The 27,303-nt window shown below is 43.1% G+C and overlaps 1 protein-coding gene across 3 annotated transcripts in view; it reads left to right on the top strand.

Annotated features, from left to right (window-relative positions):
* The window catches only part of LOC121869164 (UDP-glucosyltransferase 2-like), a 33,318-nt gene extending 6,688 nt beyond the window's left edge, over positions 1–26,630 (top strand). For all 3 annotated transcript variants that reach the window (XM_042370358.1, XM_042370356.1, XM_042370355.1), the window contains 4 exons: positions 9,119–9,391; positions 10,455–10,645; positions 11,283–11,378; positions 26,489–26,630. In XM_042370358.1, the coding sequence (XP_042226292.1) occupies positions 9,119–9,391; positions 10,455–10,645; positions 11,283–11,378; positions 26,489–26,615 (687 nt within the window). In that variant the 3' untranslated portion in view covers positions 26,616–26,630. The remainder of the gene's footprint in view (positions 1–9,118; positions 9,392–10,454; positions 10,646–11,282; positions 11,379–26,488) is intronic.
* The last annotated feature ends 673 nt before the right edge of the window (positions 26,631–27,303 follow it).

The following is a 27,303-nucleotide window of genomic DNA, read 5'->3' as shown; positions in this document are numbered from 1 at the left end:
GGATATTGTAGAATCGGGGCAGGTGATCCTGTTGATCCTTTATGTTGAGCACATGCCAAACAATTAGCTATGTGTAATTCTATGTCTTTCTTCATCGTGTTCCAGAAATACTTCTTTCGTAAATCCGCTAGGCATTTATCACGACCTTGGTGACCTGCTTGTGGGACATCGTGGAACAATGTCATTACTGCTTTGCGCAACGTGTCAGGTACGACTATTTGAGACACATTACCCTCAGGAGATTTTCTCGTCCTATGGAGTATGTTATGTCGTAATTCAAACTGACTTAAGGGAAGAAATAACTTGGGGAGTTTAACATCCTCGCCCGATTCGAGAGCAAAAATAACAGCTGACCAATATGGGTCGCGTCGTTGCTCATCTTCCAGCTGCGAAAGAGTGAATGCTGATACAGGCATAACTGGTGCTATATTTCTTGACAGAGCGTCGGCGACAACATTCGCCCTCCCAGGTAAATACCTAAATTCGGGGTCAAACTCTTGAATTGTCAGATACCAGCGTGCTAATCTGCCTGATAAGTTTCTGCCATGGAACAGTTCGGTGACTGCCGCATGATCAGTAAAAACAGTTATCTTGTAGCCAAAGATAATGTCTTTGAACTTCTTAAGTGCCCACACAACGGCTAACGTTTCTAAATGCGTCACCGAATAACGTGTTTCAGCATCGATTAGTTTGCGACTTGCAAATGCTATCACTCTAAACTTCCCACCGCTGCCACCTATATGAATCGGCTGCTTGTCCAATTAACCAGTCCGTTCACACATATTTATATTTGGGTTTTAAGTAACGAAACCCAAACGGTAGTTCCTTTGTTTTATTATAAAAGGTTGTAGATATAATTCCTGAGTGTATATCAACCGTAAGTCTCACTGTCTAGGAGTGAATGAGAAAGGGACGGCGTTTATGTATGATAAACGTTAGGTCACGTCCTTACGATATGACTTGAGGTGAGCTACTGAAGCTCAGGGGCATCGCAGTGCGTGCTTACAGGAATGCTGAGCTATGGGTCTCGCCCTCTTGGGTAAGTTGCCCGCTCACGTGTCAATCTCATGTCTTACTCATAGACAGTGGAAAGTTACAGGGTGGTGAATCTGAATATAATATCAGATGTATTGACCCATTTATATAATACGTTCTGTTGATGAGACAGGGGCCTACGGCAATGGTGGTAAGTGTTGATGGCGGCGGGTGGTAAGTGTTGATGGCGGCGGGTGGTAAGTGTTGATGGCGGCGGGTGGTAAGTGTTGATGGCGGCGGGTGGTAAGTGTTGATGGCGGCGGGTGGTAAGTGTTGATGGCGGGTGGTAAGTGTAAGTGTTGATGGCGGCGCGGTAAGTGTTGATGGCGGCGGGTGGTAAGTGTTGATGGGCGGGGTGGTAGTGTTGATGGCGGCGGGTGGTAAGTGTTGATGGCGGCGGGTATGTTGATGGCGCGGGTGGTAAGTGTTGATGGCGGCGGGTGGTAAGTGCTGATGGCGGGGTGGTAGAGTGTTGATGGCGGTGGGTGGTAATTGTTGATGGCGGCGGGTGGTAAGTGTTGATGGCGGTGGGTGGTAAGTGTTGATGGCGGCGGGTGGTAAGTGTTGCGGCCTTTATCATGATACAGAGCGAACTGCCCGTCGTCGTCGGTGCAGACACACACACACACACACACACACACACACACACACACAAACCGACTTTAAATAGTTTGCCATGCATGAATTCACCCAAATTACAATTATAATTATTTCATACGATAAATGCAAAATTCCATATGTTACATACACAATATGTTGACAACAGAAATGCAAAGACCTTTAACAGAGTGAAATATATGTAACCATAGAAATTTATAACCATGATTGCACAACTGGCATCAACTATTCAACCAAGATTCCACGTGACATTTTGACCATTAATTTAGAAATAATAATTGAAATTGTATTATTATTAAGGTTAATACAAATTAATTATATCAATTGGTCAATTTTAATACACCTCTTAATTTTATCGTATTCACAATTATGCTTCATCACAACGATCGATACATAAGAGCATAAGAATGGAGGAAACTGTAGCGGGCCTATTGGCCCAGACTGGGCAGTCCCATTTACACCTAACCCCTATTGCTCATGTATCCATCCAACCTATGCTTGAAGCTATCCAGCGTATTCTCGTTAATGATGATGTTTTGTAACTTGTTTCATTCATCCACTACTCTATTTCCAAACCAATGTTTTCCTATTTTGCGTCTAAATCTAAATTTGTCTATTTTAAAACCATTGTTACGAGTTTGCTCCTGGTTGGATAGTTTGAGAACCTTTGTAATGTCCCCTTTGTTTAGCCCTGACTTCCATTTATACACCTCTATCATATCGCCCTTCACTCTACGTCACTTGAGGGAGTGCAAATTAAGATGCTTTAACCTGTCTCTGTACTCCAGGTTCCGAATGAATTATTTCTAGGGATTCTATATCCATTCTGTAATATGTTGACCAGAATTGAACTGCGTAATCCAAGTGAGGTCTCACAATCGCAAGATGTAGTTTTAGGATGACCTCTCTAGTCTTGTAACTAACACTCCTTTGTATGAACCCAAGTACTTTATTAGCCCTGTTTCGAGCAAATACACATTGATTACTTGGCTTAAGATTCCTACTTATCATTACTCCTAAATCTTTCTCACATTCGGATATATCTATAACATCATTGGTCATCTGATATCTGGTTTCTCTGTTTACATCTTCTCGACCAATTACTTTACATATGCCACATTGAATTTCATCTGCCAATTTTCAGACCATTCGATTTTTTCTTTAGATCTTCCTTTGGTTTTGCAGAATCCTCGTCAGATTTAATAGCACGCCCTATTTTAGTGTCATCAGTAAATTTACTTATGTTGCTGTCCACGCCGATATCTATGTCGTTTATGTATATCATAAATAATAATGGTCCAAGTACTGAGCCTTGGGGTACTCCACTAGCGACGTTACTCCAATCGGAATTAGTGCCGTTAGAGCTCACTCGCTGTTTCCTGTCCTGTAACCACGCCCTAATCCATTTTAGAATATCTCCTCAAATGCCCTAAGCCTCCACTTTTCTTACGAGTCTTTCGTGGGGGACTCTGTCGAAGGCTTTGCTAAAGTCAAGATAAACTACATCATAGTCGTGCCCCTCGTCCACTGATTCGAAAACAGATGAAAATAATGCTAATAGATTAGTTAGACATGAACGCCCGCTTGTGGAGCCATGTTGGGAATCGTTGATGAACTTGTGTATCTCCAGGTGATTTTGAATAGAGTTTGACATTATTGCTTCCAGTAATTTGCCTACAATTGATGTTAAACTGATTGGACGGTAGTTATAGGATAGTGATCTAGCTCACTTCTTGAAAATCGGTATTATATTTCCTATCCTCCATGATTCTGGAACTACACCCGTTTATAAGTATATGTTAAACAAATGTGCTAAGGTCGTACTAAGCTCTTCCTTACATTTCTATAATACTTTGGCAAATATCTCATCGGAACCTGGCGATTTATTAGGCATTAGCTTGTCTATTTGCTTACTAACATCGTTGCTTGTCTCTACTATCACGCTTATTCTATTTCTTCACTATCTCTGTATATAGTCGGCGCCTCTGGTATCATGTTTAAATTTTCGGTGGTGAAAACTGTTGACAATTATTTATTCAGATTATTGCTCGCCGGTATCTGACTGTTACGATTATACATTCAGTCTTAGTGTATAGGAAGTGTTAGATTTCTTCCTATATGGCTCATCATGAGTATAGTGTCATCTGGTTACAGTGTCGTATATTCTTAGTGACACATGTGCGTTATGTTGCATATGCCTAGTGTCAAATGTGCTTACAAAGTCACATGCTTAGTGTCACATGTTCTTACAAAGTCACATGCTTAGTGTCACATGTTCTTACAATGTCACATGTTTAGTGTCATATGTTCTTACAATGTTACATGTTTAATGTCATATGTGCTTAAAATGTAACAAGCTTAGTGTAATATATATTTACAATGTCACATGCTTGGTGTCGCATGTGCTTACGATGTCACATGCTTAGTGTTACATGTGATTACAATGTCACATATGCTTAGTGGCACATGTGTTTACAATGTCACATGCTTATTGTCACATGTGCTTACAATGTATGCAACACGCACTCAGCCAGCAGTTCATGATGGATATGGTGTCTGTTGGTTTCTGCTCTCAATAGTGTTTTAACTGTGTCCTCAATGATACAAAAGAACATAAGAATGGAGGAAACTGTAGCGGGCCTATTGGCCCATACTGTGCAGTCCCATTTACCCCCAACCCTATCGCTCACATATCCGTCCAACCTATGTTTGAAGCTATCCATCGTATTTGAGTTAATGATGATGTTTGGTAATTCATCCACTACTATATTTCCAAACCAATGTTTATCTATTTCACGCCTAAATCTAAATTTGTCTAATTTAAAACCATTGTTACGATTTCACTCCTTGTTGGAAAGTTTGAGTACCTTTGTAATGTCACCTTTGTTTCGCCCTGACTTCCATTTATACACCTCGATCATATCGCCCCTCACTCTACGTCTCTCGAGGGAGTGCAAATTCAGATGCTTTAACCTGCCTCTATACTCAAGGTTCCTAATGCCCGGAATTAGTCTGGTCATTCTCCTCTGAATTCTTTCTTGAGATTTTATTTCCAATCTGTAGTACGGTGACTATAACTGAACTGCGTAATCCAAGTGAGGTCTCAGAAGCGCAAGATGGTATCAGGAAAACTACCTCCTGGACAATTGCCCCTGACAACTGCCCCATAGTTATGTTAAGTTAGGCTAGGTTTAGGTAGGTTAGGTTAGGTTATTTTAAGTTAAAGTTAGGTTATTTCCATGTTTTTTGCCAGTTATTCACTGGGAATGGGGAGCAATTGTCCGAGGGGGTGGGGGGCAAATGTCCAGGGGGCAGTTGTCCTAGAACCTGCGCAAGATATAGTTTTAAAATGACCTCGCTAGTCTTGTAACTAACACTCTTTTGTATGAACCCAAGTACAGTACTTTGTTAGCCTTGTTTCGAGCAATTACACATTGTTTACTTGGTTTGAGATTCCTATTTATCATTACTCCTAAATCTTTCTCGCAGTCGGATTTCTCTATAACATCGCTGTTCATTTGGTTTCTCTGTTTACATCTCCTAGACTAAGTACTTTCCATTTGTCGACATTGAATTTCAACTGCCATTTTTCAGACTATTCGAAAAATTTGTTTAGATCTTCCTGTATTTTTGCGGAGTCCTCGTGAGATTTAATTACACGCCTTATTTTAGAGTCATCAGGAAATTTACTTTTGTTGCTGTCTATACCGATATCTATGTAGTTTATGAATATAATAAATAATAATGGTCCAAGTACTGATCCTTGGGGTACTCCACTAGTGACGTTACTCCAATCGGATACAGTGCCGTTAAAGCTCACTCGCTTTTTCCTGTCCTGTAACCATGTCCTAATCCATTTTAAAATATCTCCTGCAATGCCATGAGCCTCCACTTTTCTTATTAGTCTTTCGTGGGGGACTCTGTCGAAGGCTTTGCTAAATTAGAGATACCTCTTGTATACCACATCATAATCGTGCCCGACGTCCACCGATTCGAAAAAAGATGAATAAAAAATTCGTAGATTAGTCAGACATGAACGCCCACTTGTGAAGCCATGTTGGGAATCATTTATCAACTTGTGCTTCTCCAGGTGATTTCGAATGGAGTTTGAAATTATTGCTTCCAGTAATATGCCTACAATTGATGTTAAACTGATTGAACGGTAGTTAGAGGACAGTGATCTATATCCGTTCTTGAAAATCGGTATTACATTCGCTATCCTCCAGGATTCTGGTACTACACCAGAATTTAAGGACCTGTTAAACTAATTTGCTAAGGTCGTACTAAGCTCTTCCTTACATTCCTTTAATACTATGACAAATATCTCATCGGGACCTGTTGACTTATTTGGCTTTAGCTTGTATTTCTTACTAACATCGTTACTAGTCACTATTATCTCGCTTAATTTATTTCCTTCACTATCTCTGTATATAGTCCGTGCCTCGGGAAAACTTCACCACGATTCACTCGCCTACCGAGAGCCTCCCTTTGTCCAATAATATTTTTTAAATAATTTAATTATTTATCCATTTGTGGTCATTGTTGTTTAATATGAGTTTTCTGTATGGCATGTTCTGCCTTTGTGCATTAAGTAACTCATTATTTGTATTGTTGTGAAACTCGTCAACCTCAGATCTCGTGAACCGTAATATTTTGTGATGTCGTTGAGAGGAATGTAGGAAAAGTGAGGTCGCTCTCTGTGGGTACATTATGTGAGGTCACCTCACGTGAGGTCATGTAATTCACCCCCAAATGTGATACCCCCTTCTCTCAGTTGTCTTTTCAACCTATCAATGTTTGCCCTTCAGATATCTGGGACATGAATGAAATTTTCCTTGCGACTACCATTAAATTCTAGTTTGAGAGAACTAAATCGAATATATTATTACTTCGGATGGGATCGGTTATATGTTGACCAAGGAAACAATGCTGAACTAATTTAAGAAAATCCTCTGATTCTGAGTTACCCGTAAGGTTGATACAACCCATTTGGCTAAATTTAAAGTCTCCTACTATACAGACTTTGCTATGTCTGGTTGCCCTGCGCATTTCATCCCAAATAAGTCGCTCATTAATCTTGTGATTAATTTTTCCCTATCATCGGTTAATTCTATCCAATTATTTCTGTATTCAGTTCAGTTTATATTAATTTATTTATTTCGTACTTCAGATTATCCCTGACATAGATTACTACTCCGCCTCCTTTCCTAATCTGCTTATCGGTATGGAATAATTTATAACCTGCAACTTGGTATTCGACAGGTAACTCACAAGTTTAAGTTTATCCAGGTTTCAGTGAATGCTAACTTATCGATTTTTTCGGTACATACCAACGGCCTAATTTCATCCATGTTGTTTTTTATACTTCTACTTTTTGCATAGTAGATATTTAAGTTAGTCGTGATCCGAGTTTTTTGTCTTTTTTAAGTTTTAACTCCCTGCCTAATTTAGTTTTTTTATCATTCCTAGCACTATTTATCTGTAACCTTTCACTTTGTTTACCCGCTTCCACTTCATTCTCCTCGATCCCCATGCTCACATATTCCCTTTGCAGTTTAAAAACTTCGACGTCTTTTGAACTGCCCACTCGAGAGATCCAGCCAGGGTTACCACCCCATCCCTAGCATAAAGGTCCCTTTTGCCATAAAAGTTGTCCCAGTTGTCAATGGATGGAACTGATATCGACTTGCACTATCCGTCAAGACCAACTGCCCTTGACAACCATTCATTGCTGTCTTGAACTTATCAAGGAGCTCCTCACTCCTACACAGGCCAATATTATTACCACACAATATATTGTCTATCTTGTCAACTAAATCCCCCACACCCAGTTCCTGGCAAACACACCTTCATCTTATTTTAATTTCGCCACAAAAAGCTCTATCCAGGTACCGTACCTGGAAATCGCCAACAATTAAGGTTTTTGTACACTCGGAAACCATATTCTCTAGCCCACCTGGGTCTGTGCTGGAGGTTAGTACAGTGTCCTATCTGGACAGGGGCCCACTCTAACTATCACGAGGCAACACACGCACGAACACACACAGTCATAGTACAGCTGTATAGATGATATTATGTATAAATATTGTATATGGCATTAAATACTCTGCATTATCTTTATTATATATGAATACGAAGAAAAATTACCATAGGTTGTAGTTACTAAAAGATCTTTTACACTTCGCCCATGTCATTTCTTTGGTGTCTTTTCTCACCAACAGTTTGGTCGTTCCTCTTTTCACAACATTCCATTCACTTGCGTTTTCATCAGACTCGGACTTTCCTTGTCTCATGTCTTCTTCCTTCATCCTCGCTATCACTTCCATTAATTTCAAGTTTTCGTCCTTAAATCGGCCACTAGCTCGGCCCTCAGAAGGGCACAGCCCTGTTCACAAGTAGCACTCGCCATTACTGACAATTATTTTTTTTTATTAGGCACCCCACTACATCCTTGTGTAAGGTGAAGCGCAGAAGCATTTACAGCACCCAACAGGGAAGCATGCTAATTTCATGCTTGCCTTTATGTCTCATGAGTTAAGGGCGTAGAAGCCTGAAGAGTCAATGGTTTTATGTCACCAAGTTATTGGAAGCTCCAACACCTTTCCCTGAATACGAATTTGCAACTTTCGATTTACAACAGGTACCTACTTTACTGCTAGGTGAACAGGGACCAATGAGGGATAGGAAGTATGTCCAAACAACTTTTCACCTGCCCGGGAATCGAACCCGTGACATCTCGCTTGCGAAGCAAGAGCGGTACCGTTCTGCCACCGGCGCCCCTACATTTAATCCCCGGGAACTAAGTCTGCCGTGACCTGTCCTCTAGCTAGGTCAGAACACTAGTCAATGAAAAGCATTAGGGATAATCTCAAGATCGCCCAGCTAATTTCACCTGATGATTTAAACAACTTGACTTAATCTAGTTCAATATAACCTAACTTAAAGGCAACCTACCCTAACCTAGGCTAACTTACGTAATGTAATATAATATAACCTAACCTAACCTAAAGTTAACCTAGCGAACATAACGCTAACCTAACCTAACCTAACCTAACCTAACCTAACCTAACCTAACCTAACCCAACCCAACCCAACCCAACCCACCTTCTCTAGGTATAGCAAAAGGGTGAATTAAGCTGCCGTGCCTATAATCTTTAGGTGATCTAACATTGAAAAAGTTTAAGTACAATATTTTTCACGTTTCTATTCTTTTTCGATTATGTTATTGTTACACAAAGATTTGTGAGAGAGTCGCACTGCAAGACAATATCATTTATTTTGCTAAGGAATTTGTTAGTTTTACATATTGATTAATCATTGTTTAGTTTATGGGAGTCCATTAGTTAGGTGGGGAAAATATTCGTCAAATGTAGTAGTAGTCACAGAATACACATTATGCAAAGGTTATAATGCTCCCTTCAATATATGTACAGATTATAATAGTGTATCCAATGTACATACACAGATTACAATGGTGTCACCCTACAAGCCAGCCAAGGAGAGGCCCAACGTGAGAGAGGTGAGGGTAACAAACGCGGATATTCTGAAGGTTATCCCCAATCTATTTGAAGGGAATAAGATAACTGCTCCTATACACCTGATGCTGGCTGTGCCCACTATATGCTCTGACGCCCTGTCCTCGGATGAGATACAAAATTTGTTGAAAGAGAAATTTGACTTGATTCTTCTCAGTGCATTCCTGGGAGACTGTCTCCTGTCTGTGGTTCACCAACTGAAGGTAAGTTAAGTGTACTGTTTTGGATTTTTTCTGGTCGCCTGATGATTAGTTCCTCTCAGTTTATTTCTTAAGATGATTAAACTCCCTTACTCAACCCGGGGGTTAGGTTAGGCCATTCTTCATTAGTTGTGTATATTTTGATTCTGTGGGTATTATTATCACTAAAGAATGAACGTCACTGAAGCCTTATCCTCAGAAATATATTTACGACAACATAAATCAGGAACTGGTCGTGAGCTGCATCATTTGTGGACTAATCAGTTTATAAAATATTAGACTGCATATGGCTGCCTGACGAGGCTATTATGTTTAATTGGCTCACATGAAGAATAGCCCCTTTAACTTATTTCACCTGATGATTAAACACCCCAATGTCATCTGGGAGGCGAGGAAAGGGGGGGGGTACATTAGGTTACTGCCTTTTTAGATAGCAAAGGGACCTTCCCTTACTATACATGGGACTGGTACGAGAAGTGCGATGTTGTATGGTAGTGAATCATGGGTAGTTAAGGAATTTGACGTACGGAGGCTTGAGGGAGCTGAAATGAGAATGGTGAGGTGGATGTGCAATGTGACACCGAAAGACACGAGCCCTATTTAGAGCTAAGACGGCGGCTGGGTATTGAGAGTATTGGCGAAGTTATGTGTGAAGGCAAACTGAGGTGGTTTAGGGCATATGGGAAGCATGTATGGAGGAGACCAGTGCATGAGCCTAAATGCGTAAGCAAAGAGAGCCAGAGGGTAGACAAAGAATGACATGGAGAGGGGTTGTAAGAAATGACGTCAGAGTTAAGAATCGACAAGAAAGACTGCAAGAGACCATGAATTATGGAAACGGTGATGATCACGGTTAACCTATGCAAGTGAGGAAAACAGCTGTGAAACGATGATAATGAAGTTAAGTTGGTTAGCGTTAGGTTAGATTAGGCTGAGTGAGGTGAGGTTACGTTAGGTTAGCATTGAGGCGCTTAATCATGTTGAAATAAGATAGAGCTAAAATTCATGTGATTCGTTTAATTTCGAATTTAAAATACCAACAACATTTCTCTTTCTCTCTTACCAGTTGCCTTTCATATACGTGAGCCAAGTAGAAATGATGTCACCTTTCACTTCACTGGTCGGCAATCCAGACTTCCCGTCCTTCGTTGTGAACCCCATGCTGGAGATGAGACACCCCTTGACCTTCACCCAGCGAGCGATCAGTACCTTGAGTGGTGCTGTGTTTGAGGGCATCTTCAACTACATCGTGAGCAGGTAAATATTATCATCAATTATTATCAACAAGTAAATAGATATACATTATAGCTAGTCACTATATTTACACATTCAACGCAGGTATATAAATAGACAGTAAAGGCATACAAACAATGTACCGAGATAGAGCTGGTATACAATGTACCGAGGCAGTGCAGGTATATACAGATAATGCTAAACAGTATTATATAATAAAAAATATTATCACTGATGTTTTGTATACACTGTGCTTTATATTATTATACTCGTCAGCTTCTCATACAGGATAGTTGTAGAAACTTTGAGAACAGTTCAGTAGAAGGACCAGAATAACCACTGATAACAAGAGACGCACCACCAGCATAGCTGCTGACTATTTTCTTGTGGTGGAGGACACGGTGGAGTATGGACTGTGTTGGGGGTATGGACACTAGATAATACGATGTGATGCTCTCCAATACGTTGACAAGTTGCCGATCACACACACACACACACACACACACACACACATATACACACACTGTGTAGGTATTGTAGTCATGTCTCTTGAAAATTAAAAAAAAACAAATTATAGAAGCCATGTTTAATATAATATTTATGTATTGCTGTACCCATCTCTTCAATATTGAGGCATTTAATAAACCCGCATCCTTCACAGCGTGGAGGCAGAATGTCGACGGCGCGGGCTGTGTCCAGATGATATGCCCAGCCTCTCGGAAATGCGACGAAACAACAGCCTTTTGATAATAAACAGGTGCGTGGCAGCTGTTACATTAGGCTTCCCTCACTTCTCGTACTCTTAAATTCCAGGTATTTGCATTTTTTAAGTCTTATTAGCAAAACCCCCGGGAGGTTTTCCTCCACAGATGCAGGGGATTAGACCTGTTTTATAATCATCTATAAGTTTAGTTCTATTAGCTGAAGATGTGCCCCCACCCCACAGCTTTCTTAACCTAACGCTAAGCTACCATAACCTAACCTAACACGTAACAATGGTTTTAAATAAGACAAATTTAGATTTAGGCGCGAAATAGGTAAACACTGATTTGGAAATAGTGTAATGGATGAATGGAACAAGTTACCAAACATCACCATTAACTCGAATACGCTGGATAGCTTCAAACATATGTCGGAGGGGACATAATTATTAGCAATAGGGGTTGGGTGTAAATGGGACTACCCAGTATGGGCCAATAGGCCCGTTGCAGTTTTCTTCAGTCTTATGTTCTTATGTACTTTAACCTAATCAAACACTAAGCCAAACTAACCTAACTTAATGCTAATCTACCTAAACGGCTAAACCTAATAGTTCAGGACTATTTCCTAAATCAACATACAGACGAACACCTCTCAGGGTAATAATATACTAGATTTAGTTCTGTCAAACAGAGAAAACTTCATTAGTAATGTCGAGGTAGGGAACGAATTCGGTAACAGCAATCACAAAGAAGTGAGATTTAAGTAGAACTTTTTGTGAGTCGAGAAGAAAATTCCACTAAATTCCCTGATTTCAGATGGGCAAACTTTGATAGGTTGAAAAGGCAGCTGAGACAAGTTGTAATATGTTTGCGGGTAATTACATGATCAGACACAATGTACTCACAGAGGGCGACCTCACTTTACCTGGTGACCTGACAACGAAAAGCCCACAAAATATGACCGCTGAGGATGACCTGATCACGAGATCTGAGGTTGACGAGTTCAACAACAATTTAAATAATGAGTAAATTTTTTTTTACGGGGATTAGCCCACCCGGGCACAGGTCACTGACCCACACCGGGGACTGGGGGTCGAAAATACAACAACAACAACAACAACAACAACAACAATAATAATAATAATAATAATAATAATAATAATAATAATAATAATAATAATAATAATAACAATAATAATAATAATAATAATAATAATAATAATAATAATAATAATAATAACAATAACAATAATAATAATAATAATAATAATAATAATAATTCATAGTAAATACAATTATAATATAAAATACAAAATTGAAAATAAAAATAAAATAAAAATTATAAAGCAGGTTGACAATCCCTTATCCGAAATCCTTGGGGCCAAAGGCATTTCGGATTTCGGATTTCGGAATTTTTCGGTTTTCAGAATTTTTTTTTTGTGTGTATTAGCCCACCCAGGCACAAGTCACTGACCCACATTGGGGCCTGGGAGGCGAAAATATAATAATAATTATAATAATAATATTAATAATTCATAGATCTAGGTCGTGTTTCTCACTTTTTATCTTTTTTCATTCTTGTATTTCTTTATTATTATTATTATTATTATTATTATTATTATTATTATTATTATAATTATTATTATTTTATTAATACAGTATTATTGTTATTATTATTATTATTAATTTTATTATTATATTTTAATATTATTACAGTATTATTGTTATTATTATTTTATTTTGGTGTATTTTTTATTAAAATTTTTATTTACTATGAATATTATTATTATTATAATTAGTATTACTATTACATTTTCGCCCCCCAGGCCCCGATGTGGGTCAGTGATCTACGCCTGGGTGAGTAAATCCCTGTTTTCAGAGCTTTTCGGTTTTCGGAATTTCTTATAAAGTGTTGTCAACCTGTAATAACAAAGAACCACAAAGAAATATAAAAATTAAAAAAAATCAAAATTGAGAAATATTATATGTATGTTGTGTTATCAATAGTAAGAGAAACAATTGAGACTCTGCAATCGTATGTAAATGAAGCAGAAAGTCAGATCAGCATCCTGGGATTTGGTCACAATTTTCGTGTTGCCATATGGCAGCAGAGTCTACCATTAGACCCTATACTTGACTTACGGAGTACACTTGTCTCGCACGGGTATAGACGTTGTCTGCATCCCTGGAGAGTGAAATTGTCACTCTAAAGGGGGGGGTTTCGCCAGTAGAGAGAGGTCGGGGTAAGTGGGAATAAAAAAAACAAGCATGTCCTGGGGAGTAAAAGTGGTTACTCAGGACAAGGGGTAAAACAGGACCAGGGAAGGGTAGGTTTAAATGTATACTATACAAACGGTAGGAGCGTTAGAAATAAAATAGACTTGTTGAGAGCGGTTGTATGTACCGAGAATATAGACATCATAGCAATCACCTAAACTTGGATGAACCTGGCTAGCAAGAACTTTTTATCAGAGTACCACATAGAAGGGTATAACCTTTTCACAATAACAGGGAAGGTAGGAAGTGTAGGTTATGTATCTAAGCTACTGTGCCGAGTAGCATCTATGTATGTAATTATGTGGTAACAACGCACGTGTTATGTGGCAACATTGCCCCGAGGCTGCCATATGGCAATGCAGCTTTAGTCTGACTCCGTGGGTCGTGCATAGCACTTCATGCGCACGCTGCTCACTACTTGTATCTCTCCTATCCGTTAATAAATGGACTTCAGTGTTACCCGGTGTTTCCCTACCCATCACTGCCTTCTTCAGGGAACACTTGGAACCTTCATGGCGCAGTGAGTAGGATTTGTGGACTTACAAGTGTTGTGAACAATGCCGACAGTTACGTCTGCCGGTGATGTGCGTGTCGACTCTAGTGTTTTGTGTTGTGTTGTGTTTCGCCACGACGTGCAGTGTTGCGCCATCACAGTGTGTTTTAGTGACGGTGGCAGTGTCAGTGTATTAGTGTGTCTAGAGCTGAGAGTTGAGCATTGGCCTGTTTTTTGTGGTACCCACGGAGCACGCAGGTGTACACCCTTCTCGTGTGACATCCGGGGAGACACTAACGTTCTTACCTCCGCGGCGGCTCTACCCGGTTGGCGCATTAAGGCCACTATGATTTGCTCTCTCAGACACACACACACGCACGCACTCACGGACAGAATAGTGGACTCTGCGTTATTTCTGCGCTGTTTACGTCATATATATGTGGTTTGAGCTGATGAGGCGCCACTTTATATACTAAACAGCACAGTTCAAGCATACTAAGATGGGCAGTCAGAAGGGACAACGTCAAGATGGGAGACACGACTCCCCACCTTCCCCTCTACCGGGCGCAGATGGAGCTTTTGCGCCCACTGCCTCTCATCCTCCACCTCCAGCCACGGACATTGCCACAATTCTGAGGTGGATGGACGACAGGGACGAGAGACGCAGAGAGATGGAATTTCAGAGGGAGGAGATACGAAGAGAGGAGGAAAAGGCGCGCTTTGATGCAATATTGGCGACCCTGGTGGTAACCCACCCTCCCTCACTCGCAGGTAGCGCACACCAAGGCGCCAGTACCCTCTCTACTCCACCACACCAGCGTCCTCCAGGTACTCTTGTTACTCGAACAGCTCTCAAGGCATCTGTTCAACCCCTACCCGCCCTCTCACCAGACGTCACGTTTCAGCTTTTTCGTGAATGGAGGCGGCGGTGGACAGATTACGCCAAGATGGTGGACCTTGATAGCATGCCTCCAAACAAATACCTCATCCAACTGCGGATGTGTTTGTCACTGGAGACCCAGAGAGTTTTGGAGCACACATTGCAAGTGCCTCCCGATTCTACGTCTTCAGCGACGGATGTGCTCGACCTTTTACAGGAGCATGTTAAAGGTCGGAATAACGAGGCTTTGCGTCGCCGCTGCAAGCAGGTGGAGAATGAATCCTTTGACGACTTTTTTGTACGTTTAAAGAGTTTGTCGGAGAAAATCGACGTCTACAAGGCGCACAGCCAGGAATGCGAGGAAGTCTGGATCAAGCATGGGATCTTGACAGGTGTCAGGCAAGAAGAGTTGGTGCAGCGACTCATCCCCATGGACGCTTCCTCCACACTCCAGGTGGTAGTGACTGAATGTCGGTCATACGAGGCCACCAAGTCCGCCACCTCTGCCTTACGGGCCCCACCTGCTGTGAGAGCTATCTCACAGTACAAGAAGGGTAAGAAGGCGGCCAACAACGTGCTGCCGCACGTTCTTCCACGCCTCCGCCTAGTGCTTCCTGTGGCAGCTGTGGAAAGCAGCATGGCCCCAAGACATGCCTGGCCGCCGACGCACTGTGTCGTGGATGTGACCGTAAGGGCCACTGGTCTAACACAGACAGGTGCCCTGCACGAGACCACAAGTGTCAGGCCTGCGGTCGCTATGGACACTACGACAAGTGCTGCCGCCAACCCAAGCTCAAAAGCCCGAGACGAGGAGGAAAGCAGCGCACTTCCCTCGGGGTGGTTCGCACGCAGCCCCCTTCAGATGGCCCACGCAGCCCCAAGCAGCAGCTGAGTCACATCAGGAGGGTGGAATCGACCACACGCCCCAGGGCTACCCCTTCCCCTACCATCCGCGTCGCCGTCACACACGGTGATGTGTCGGGTCACATCGAGGTGTTACCTGACACCGGCACTGATGCTACAGTGATAGGCCTGAAGCACCTCCAGAAACTGGGCCTCACCAAACGCGACCTGGGACCACCGCCGCAGCTGCTGTACTACAATGTGGACGGTTCCCACATGCCGGACGCTGTGGGCTCCTTTCAAGCGGAGATCACCTACGGCGACAGGTCGTGTCACGGATGGATGGACGTGCAGCCTACTCTCGGTACACCCTTGTTGTCGTGGGAGCACTGCAAGGAGTTAGGCGTGGTGCCCAGAGACTTTCCCGAGCAGATCCCAGCTGCTCGGTACACCGCCAGCAGGGTGCGTGAGTCAATGAGTGACGCACCTGGCGCTGCCGCACAGAGCTGCTCAGAACCTGCGTCCACTCCTGCTCTGCCTCCACCCAAGTCACGGCTGCTCCCTCTTCACAGCGAGACGTCTCCTTCAGCCGCAAGGGCCTACTTCCTGAAGGAGTACTCGGAAGTGCTGGTGACGAAGCAGGCCCTATGGACCGCGCCACTGAAGGCTATGGCGGGTCCGCCTATGAGGATACACCTGCGGGAAGATGCGCAGCCGGTTGCCATACACACTCCCCGGTTGATCCCTCTTGCCTTCAGGGATTCAGTCAAGAAGGAACTGGATTCCATGGTGGCCCAGGGTGTCATCGTACCCGTTGGTGACGTCCCGTCCCCTTGGTGCCACCCTCTAGTCGCCGCGGCTAAGACTATCGGTGGAGTGTGGATTACTACCGACTTGTCTAAGCTTAACAGCCAGGTGTCCCGTCCCGCCCATCCTTCACCCACACCTTTTGCAGCTATACGGAGTGTGGACCCGAAGGTACGGCACTTTTCGACAATGGACGCCCTCTGTGGTTACTGGCAGATCCCACTGAAGAAGGAGGATCAGCCACTGACCACTTTCATCACGCCTTATGGACGCTTCCGCTACTGCCGTGGCCCTATGGGATTCGCTGCTACGGGGAATGCCTTCTGTTTCCGTGGTGACATGGCACTTCAAGGCGTGACCAACTGCGTGAAGGTAGTGGATGACGTCCTCCTCTACGATGAGGACTACTTGACGCATCTTCTCCGCATCGACGAGGTACTGACCAGGTGTAGGACGCACGGCATCACTCTGAATGCCGAGAAGTTCGTCTTGGCTGCACCTGCAGTGTCTTTCTGCGGCTACCGACTCTCAAGGGATGCCATTGCTGCGGACCCGGAGAAAGTTCGCGCCATAGCGGACTTTGCAAAACTTGCCAACCTTACGGATCTCAGGTCTTTCATGGGCCTGGTGAACCAGCTGGCAGAATTATCTCCTGACGTCTCCGCCGCTGCTGGGCCTCTCCGCCCCCTGATGAGCCCCAAGAGGACTTTCACGTGGAACCCTGACCACGACCTCGCCTTTCATAAGTCCACCTATCCTCACTACTTTTGACCCAGCGCTCCCCACCGTCCTCCAGACAGACGCCTCGCGCCTCTACGGGGTTGGTTACGCCCTTCTCCAGGATCACGGTGGAGGAAAGTACCAGCTCGTATAGTGTGGCTCTCGCTTCTTCACCGATGCTAAGTCTTGCTACGCTACCATCGAGCTGGAGCTGCTGGCAGTGGTATGGGTCTTATCGAAGTGCAAGTTTTACTTGATTGGCTTACAGCACTTCGACCTCATCACAGACCACAGGCCCTTGGTCCCCATTCTTAACCACTATTTGCTGGACACCATCGAGAATCCCCGCCTCCAGGTCCTGAAGGAGAAGATTTTGGTCTTCGTCTTCACCGTGGCTTGGCGCACAGGTAAGGAGTTGTGCATCCCGGATGCCCTCTCCCGCTCCCCTGTCAGCCGCCCGACACCCGAAGACGAGATGCTCAGCACCGAGGCCGGTTTCTCCGTCAGCAACATCGTCACTTTGCAGGCCGTACAGTCCCTTGCCAGCACCCAGGCCTCAGTGTCGCCACCCGACAGCGAACTGGCCCTTGAGGAACTACGGACCGCTGCACGAGACGACCCCTCCTACACTCAGCTCTTGGAGAGTGCGAGGACTGGGTTTCCTCGCGACCGTTTTGACCTCCACAACGCCCTACGCCCGGATTGGAAGATACGTGAGGACCTCTACGCAAATGGGGACCTCGTCCTGTACGGTGCCCGTGTGGTCGTCCCTGCAGCTCTCCGTCGTCGCGTTCTGGCCCGCTTACATGACAGCCATCGTGGAGCAGAGGCCACCAAGCGCCGCGGAAGGCAGGCTGTGTACTGGCCCGGCATTGATGCGGATATCGTCAATACGGTCCGTGCCTGTGAGCCGTGCCAGATCATGCAGCCCAGTCAACAGCAGGAGCCCCTCTTGTGCGACGACGAACCCAACAGGCCCTTTGAGTCCGTGTCGGCTGATTTCTTCAGCACAGCTGGGAAACATTTCCTAGTTGTCACCGACTGACTCTCTGGCTGGCCTGTGGTGGTAATCTGTGGCTCGGACACGACGTCCGCGGCCACCATTCGCCACTTCTGGCACCTCTTTCGTGACCTGGGCGTCCCCGTACGTCTGCGGACGGACGGTGGGCCACAGTTCACCAGCCGGGACTTCACAGGACTCCTGGAGCGTTGGGGAGTCCGCCACATCGTGTCAACACCCCACTACCCACAGTCAAACGGCCTCGCTGAGGCTGCGGTCAAGACAGTCAAGCACCTCATCCTCAAGGTGGCTCCTTCAGGCAACATAGACTGTGAGGCGTTTGACAAAGAACTCCTGGAGTTACGTAATACTCCCACCCACACAGGACGCTCCCCTGCCCAGATCCTGTATGGTCACCCTCTCCGCTCTTGCATTCCTGCACACGCCAAGACCTTTGCGAAGGAGTGGCAAACCAGAGCCCAGAGGTGCAACCGCCGCGCCGCCACACGTGCCCAGGACGCCAAGGCTCGGTATGACGACTGTGCTCGCCCTCTTCAGCCGCTGGAGATTGGTGCCCTTGTCCGCGTCCAGGACCCGACGACGACACGTTGGGACAAGGTGGGCATAGTGATGGGCGTCGGCCGGTCGCGGGACTACAAGGTCAGGATGCCGAGCGGCCGTGTCTGGTGGAGGAACTGCCGCTTCCTCCGGCCAGTCCCACCCCCTGCTGCTGGCCCCCTGACCGAGGACGAGTCCCCTACACCTCACGAGCATCCGCCCCACAGTGCACCTCGACGCTCGGAGCGACTTAGGACTAAGAAGTCCGCTCAAGACAAATACTATGAGCGTGAGGGGGGAGGGAGATGTAGGTTATGTATCTAAGCTACTGTGCCGAGTAGCATCTATGTATGTAATTACGTGGCAACAACGCACGTGTTATGTGGCAACATTGCCCCGAGGCAGCCATATGGCAATGCAGCTTTAGTCTGAGTCCGTGGGTCGTGCATAGCACTTCATGCGCACGCTGCTCACTACTTGTATCTCTCCTATCCGTTAATAAATGGACTTCAGTGTTACCCGGTGTTTCCCTACCCATCACTGCCTTCTTCAGGGAACACTTGGAACCTTCAGGAAGGGGGAGTGGTTGCACTCTTCGTCAGGGACGCATTAAAATGTTGTTTGAATAATTCAATAAAGGGTGAAATAGGAGACCTATTCTGTATGGGTAGAAATTGCAGAAGGAAGAGAAAAACTAATAATGGGAGTGATTTACAGGCCCCCAAGTCTTGGGAAAGATGCAGCTCAGCCCACATGGCAGGAAATGAGTAGGGCAGAAGATACAACAACCTGTGCATTATGGGGGATTTCAACTTCAGAAATATTGACTGGGACAACATTGTAGGTGACTATGAATCTGAAGACTTCCTAGACGCAGTACAGGACAATTTTTTGAAACAACTAATTACAGAACCTACTAGAGGTAACAATATATTAGACCTAGTATTAACAAATAAAGAAAATATTATCAGAGATATCACAGTAGGGGAAGAACTAGGTAACAGTGGTCACAGAGAAATCAGGTTCACCCTAAATTGGGAAACGATAAACAATAACAATATGGTCAGAGTCCCAAACTTTCGATTGGCGGATTATCAGGGGCTAAGAAGGTACCTAGGTGAGGTCGCCTGGGAACAGTCAGGTCAGTCCCCGGTAGGAATGGGTGGGGTCACAGATGACACAACAATTGATCATGACTATAACATATTCACTCGTATACTATGTAAAGCACAAGAACAGAATATACCATACAGAAGGATTAGGTCAAATAAGAATGAACGAAGGTGGATGACCAGAAAACTTAAACATGACATAGGAATAAAGAAAGGAATTTATTAGAAATTAAAGGGAGGGGAGGAGCAGCTCAGAAATTGGTATAATGTACTATCTAGGAATGTTAAGAATAATGTAAGGAAGGCAAAGAGAGACTACAAAATCAGGATAGCGAGAGAATCCAAGGCGAATCCCAAGGGATTTTTCCAGGTATATCGGACAAAGTTGGGCCCTTAAAGAAAGGGAGAGGGAAAGTGATCGATGACAGTGAGGAAATAAGCAAAGCATTGAACAGCTACTTTTTATCAGTTTTCACAGAAGAAATTCTCAAGGAAATTCCAGAGGTGGAACTGATATTTAGGGGAAATAAAGAAGAGAAATTAAATAATATCACTTTCAGAAAATAGGATGTTCTTAAGAAGGTAAATAAATTAAAGAAGACAAAATTCCGAGGGCCAGATGAAATTTTCCCTCGAGTTTTGAAAGAGTGTAAGGGACAGATTAGCAGACCCCTCGTAAATATATTTACAAAATCATTGGACATGGGAGTTGTGCCAGACTTGTGGAAGCAGGCAAATGTAGTAAGCATATTCAAAAGGGGAGACAGAGCATCAGCGTCAAATTACTGGCCAATTATTTTGATGTCAGTAGTGGGAAAATTTCTTGAATCAATTATAGCAAATAGCATTCGATCGCATTTAGAGAAAAGCAAATTAATCTACGACTCTCAACATGGGTTTACAAAGGGAAAATCTTGTCTAACAAATCTGCTGACGTTTAGGAAAGTCTTCAAGGTAGTAGATAATGACGATAATTACGATGTTATTTACTTAGAACACAGAGGGTAAGCGTAGATGGTGTTAAATCTGAGTGGGGCTGTGTAATCAGTGGGGTTCCCCAGGGGTCAGAACTGGGTCCACTCTTGTTCATAATCTATATAAACGACCTAGATACTGGGATCAGCAGTGACATAAGCAAGTTTGCAGATGACACCAAAATAGGGCGGCAGATTCATTCAGGGCAGGATGCAAATGCACTACAGGAGGATTTAAATAAACCGCAGGAGTGGTCAGAGAAATGACAAATGAAATTCAACACCAGCAAGTGCAGCGTACTTAATATTGGTAGAACAAATACTGTCAACGTATACAGCCTTAACATCAACCTAGAAAGGTCGACTTGTGAAAGAGATTTAGGGGTACTTGTAAGCCCGGACCTACGGCCTAGAAAACAGTGCGTTAATGTTCGAAATAAGGCAAACAGAGTAGTATTAGGTTTTATATCTAGAAGTGTAAGTAATAAGAGTGCAGAGGTCTTATTGCAACTATATCTTGCGTTAGTCAGGCCGCACCTCGATTATGCGGTTCAGTTCTGGTGCCCTTATTATAGAATGGATATCAATTCACTGGAGTCAGTGCAGTGAGAATGAAGAAAATGATTCCGGGACTTAGAAACCTTCCATATCAAGATAGGTTAAAGAAACTAAACTTGCATTCCCTAGAGAGACGAAGAGTGTGGGGAGATATGATAGAAGTATTTAAGTGGGTGAAAGGAATCAATAAAGGCGATATAGATAAAGTTCTCATAATATTCGAGCAGGATAGGACTCGTAGCAATGGATTTAAGTTGGATAAGTTTAGGTTTAAGAGGGAGCTAGGAAGGAACTGGTTCACAAATAGGGTGGTAGACGAGTGGAACAAGCTTAGCAACTTTGTAGTAAGTGCTGGAACGGTGGAGAGTTTTCAAAGGAGGCTAGATGGATTCATGGATGATAGAGAGTGGTAGTAACTCGACAGGAGCTGCCATGCACAGGCCAACCGGCCTATTGCAGACTCCTTATTTTCTTACGTTCTTATGTTATTAGACAACACATTATCCTTCCAATATCTTCCCAGATGGTAGTACCTTCTTGTTTGGTACCTGCCTACTACTATAGTATGTTCTGCCCCAAAGGCAGAACATACTATACAGAAAACTCAGATCAAATAACAATGATCCCTAAATGGATAAATAATTATTTAAAGAATATTATTGGACAAAGAATGTCTATAGGTAGGAGAATAAGACGTGGTGAAGTTTACCTCCGAGATTTTTATAAGGTATTGGCCAGTAGGGTTAAGACCGAAATAAGAAACACAAAGAGGAATCTAATATACAATAGCGCTAGGCGTGCGTGTATCTGCTCTGGGCAGGCGAAACGGCACAATCGTTTTTCATCAAACTTCGTGGAAAAATCGCAAAAAATTCGTAGAGTGGAACAAACCTTGTCCCGTGTCGATGGTTTCTTTAGGAACGCATTAATTAACGATTTTATTTATGCTGGCAACAGATGTCACTGTAAGCTGTTAGCCGGCCGGACGATTGCAGTTATCGTATGGCTCCCTCCTCCTCCCCCCACTTTTTCTCTTAGCCTACTTTTTTTAATGTTGTTTGGATTAGTAAAGGAAGGAAGATGAGTAAATAGAAGAAAGAAGGGGAAAAAGATAATAGTTAGAGATAACAGGTGGGGGGACTGAGTTTCATCATGCGTCTGGATGCGCAGTTTTAACTTTACCAGAGCATTTTCGGACCTAACGAGGCTACAGTGTGTATTTCTTTAAATAATTATGCTAACATTTGTTCTATTCTTTTCTTTAGTATATTAGATGCTGTAAGTATGACGACCACGACCATGATTATAACAACCACGACCATGATCATAACCACAACCATGATTATAACAACCAGGACTATGATTATAACAAACACGACCATGATTATAACAACCACGACTATAATTATAACAACCACGACTATGATTATAACAACCACGACCATGATTATAATAACCACGACTATGATTATAACAACCACGACCATGATTATAACAACCACGACCATGATTATAACAACCACGACTATGATTATAACAACCACGATCATGATTATAACAAACACGACCATGATTATAACAACCACGACCATGATTATAACAACCACGAATATGATTATAACAACTACGACCATGATTATAACAAACACGACCATGATTATAACAACCACGAACATGATTATAACAAACACGACTATGATTATAACAACCACGACTATGATCATAACCACGACCATGATTATAACAACCACGACCATGATTATAACAACCACGACCATGATTATAACAACCATGAACATGATTATAATAACCTCGAATATGATTATAACAACCACGACCATGATTATAACAACCACGACTATGATCATAACCACGACTATGATTATAACAACCACGACTATGAATATAACAACCATGACTATGATCATAACCAGACTATGATTATAACAACTACGACCATAATTATAACAAGCACGACCATTATTATAACAACCTCGGTAAACTGTACAACCGGACTCGCTACCGGGCACGAAGGGCCCACGATCACTTGTAATGAACTAAAGGTGGCAACGGAGGCGAAGTCAAACCCTAAGGGATTCTTCCAAATGTGTCAAACTAATAGACGAGAAAATATTGGACCAATACAGTCAGTTACTGGCGAGCTATCTGATAACGACGGAGAAATGAGCAATATTTTGAACAGATATTTTTCAACAGTTTTCACCACCGAAAATTTAAACTTGATACCAGAGGCACAGACTATATACAGAGATAGTGAGGGAAATAGATTAAGCGAGAGAGTAGTGACTAGTAAAGCTGTAATTAAACAAATAGAGAAGTGCTTAGTATGGCCTCAGCAAATTTGTTTAACATGCCATTGAAAACGGGTGTAGTACCTGAATCCTGGAGGATAGCGAATATGATACCGATATTCAAGAAGGGAGATAGATCACTATCTTCTAGCTACCGCCCAATCAGTTTCAGCAATAATTTCAAACTCTTCGAAATCACCTGGAGAAGCACAAATTGATAAATGATTCCCAACATGGCTTGAAAAGTGTGCATTCTTGTCTGACAAATCTATTAACAGTCTTTTCAATTATTTTCGAATCGGTAGATTAGTAGACTTGCTATGGGATTGAACACTGCATTTCACAGAGCCAAGGTCCCACTTGGCAAAAGTGCTCCTTGGGACAAGAGGAAACAAAATTATGCAAAGAGACACTTTGTCTCTATGCATCGAACCCACTATTAACACAAACTATGTTAATTAGCACCCAAAAGAAGGCAATTTATAACCTTTAAACCTTTCACCAAGAAACATGTGTGACTAGTTGAACCTGATTAATTTTAGGGCCAGGAATCCATTTTGAAGGTTATTTTGACAATTGGTTGCCATTTTGACTATTGGCGGCCATTTTGACCCTTACATCCAGGATGGCCACTTGCCGTCATCTTGAATATAGGCATACTTTGCAACTTTTGAACCGTTTGAGCTACAAACTTGTGTGATTCATCAATTTCTACTAATTTAGGGTTGGGAAACTAATTTCTGGTAATACTAATAGGAGGTTTTTTAAAGGGATATTTAAAGATGAATTCCAAGATAGCTCTTATTGGCTATATGAGAAAACTATGATGCATCAAACTTATCTTACCAGAAACTTATCAGAAATTATTTTCCCAACCCCAAATTAGTAGAAATTGATATGTCACACAAGTTTGTAGCTCAAACGGTTCAAAAATTGTAAAGTATGCCTACATTCAAGATGGCGGCCATAGGACATTTTGGATTTGAGGGTCAAAATGACAGCCAATTGTTAAAATTACCCCCGAAATGAATTCCTGGCCCTAAAATTAGCCAGGTTCAACCAATCACACATGTTTCTAGGCGAAATGGTTTAAAAGTTAAAAAATGCCTTCTTTGGGGTGCTAATTAGCATAATTTATGATAATTAGTGGCTTCTATGCACAGAGACACAGTATCTCTTTGGGTAAATTTTCCCTCTTGCCCCAAGGAACACTTATGCCGAGTGGGACCCTTGCACTATGAAATGCAGTGATAGCCTATTTTTTTTTTTAGACCTTATCAAGTCTACTAGATGACTGATACGATTATGATGTGGTATATCGCGACTTTAGCAAAGCCTTTGACGGAGTCTCCCACGAAAGACTAATACGAAAATTGAAGGCTCGTGGAATTGGAGGACATATTCTAAAATCGATTAGGGCGTGGTTACAAGACAAGAAAGAGCGAGTAAGCGTTAACGGCACTAAAACCGATTGGGGTAACGTCACTAATGGAGTACCCCAAGGTACAATTAAATCAGGCGAGGACTCCGGAAAACGACAGGAAGATGTAAAAAAATTCTTCGCATGATCTGAAAAATGGCCGATGTAAAGTACTTAATCTAGGAGATGTAAACAGAGACACCAGATATCAGATGAACAACGTTGTTATAGATAAATCCGACTGTGAGAAAGATTTAGGGGTAATGATAAGTAAAAATCTTAAAGCAAGACAGCAGTGTGTATTTGCTGAAAACAAGGTTAATAAAGTACTTGGGTTCATACAAAGGAGTGTTAGTTATAAGACTCGCGAGGTTATCCTAAAACTATATCTTGCGCTTGTAAGACCTCACCTGGATTACACGGCTCAGTTCAGGTCACCGTACTTCAGAATAGAAATAGAATCCCAAGACAGAATTCAGAGGAGAATGACAAAACTAATCACGGGCATTAGGAAACTTGAACACAGAGACAGGTTAAATCATGTTAATTTGCACTCCCTCGAGAGACGTAGAGTGAGGGGCGATATGATCGAGGTGTATAAATGGAAGTCAGGTTTAAATAAGTGTAATATAACCAATGTACTAAAACTATCCAACTAGGAGAGAACTCGATGGTTGGATGCATACATGACCGATAGGAGTTGGGTGTAAACTGGCCTGCCCAGTATGGGCCACTAAGGCCCGCTGCAGTTTCCACCAGTCCTCTGTTCTCATGTTCTTAACGATAAGCTAAGCTAAGCTAAGTTAACTTCACGTTAAGCAAACCTAACCTTCCCCCTTAGCTAATCTAACCTAACAACGCCTACTTAATCTAACGCGTAACCTAACCCAACTTTAAGCTACGTATGCTAAACAAACCTAACCTAACGTTAAACTAAGCTAACCTAACCTAACCTAACGTTAAACTATTTGCTAACCTAATCTAAACTATAATAACCTAACTAAACAACATGCCAACCAAACCTAACCCAACATTCCCTTACGGTAGCAAAGGTAGCATGGGGTGGTTACTCTTCAGGTGGAGTAAGGTGGTGTGTCTAATCTTCAGGTTGTCCGAGACACCTGTCAGTGTGTTATGATCATTATTCGACGTTCCCGTACCTGACATCCTTCAGACCAGTAATACTCACATATTAATTTTAAATTCACACAGTGTAGAGACCGTTGAATACCCTCCTCGTCCAACTGTACCTGCTGCCATCTACTGTGGAGGAATACACTGCCGTGCCCCGGAGCCTCTGCCACAGGTGAGCAACATGGAGTACAGGTGTTTTTGTTAGACAGGTAGATAGTAATTCAGTCAAATCTTCGTAAAAACTGTTGCCAATATAACCACGACATAAATTAACGAACTACGTAACCCAGTGTCAAGGAATAGTCCGAGAAGATCGGACAACTAGTCCATTGCACTGAGTATCCATTACCCCTGAACATGACCTGCAAATTAATTAACATCCAGCTCCTCAATTACTGCTGGGTAAACAAATGTAAAGGCGTTAAGAAACTTGCCAATAGCTTCACCCTGCAAGGTGATCGCGCCTCCCCCCCACCCGTCGTTTTTACCACCGCACCCGCCGCCACCGCCTTTGCCGGTCGCCGCCGCCATTGTTACCCCTGCCGTCGCCGCCGCCGCTGCTACAGCTCGGAATCAAGTATGACGATCATCCAGCTATGATACAATGATATGAATTATTGAAGAAGTCGCTTTCGTTGCTGAGCTCTGAACTGATTCGAGAGGCCGATACGGGACTTACAGGGCCATACACAGATGTCGCACGTGTGGAGGGCTACATCTAGTGGGGGGGTGGTCGACGGCAGCAACGTCTTTCCAGTGCTGGCGTTTGTCTGCTTCGATATACAATCGGGCTAACTCGAAAGTATTGACACCTTCTCGTGTGGTGCCCCTCCAAGCTTTACCGTGTGGAGTGATCAAATCCCAGGTGAGAGGGTCGATTTGGCACTTTTTCA

Source organism: Homarus americanus, unplaced genomic scaffold (genome assembly GCF_018991925.1).
Source record: "Homarus americanus isolate GMGI-L3 unplaced genomic scaffold, GMGI_Hamer_2.0 scaffold25467, whole genome shotgun sequence".
NCBI classification, from domain to species: Eukaryota; Metazoa; Arthropoda; class Malacostraca; order Decapoda; family Nephropidae; genus Homarus; species Homarus americanus.
This window is presented reverse-complemented; position numbering and strand designations above follow the sequence as displayed.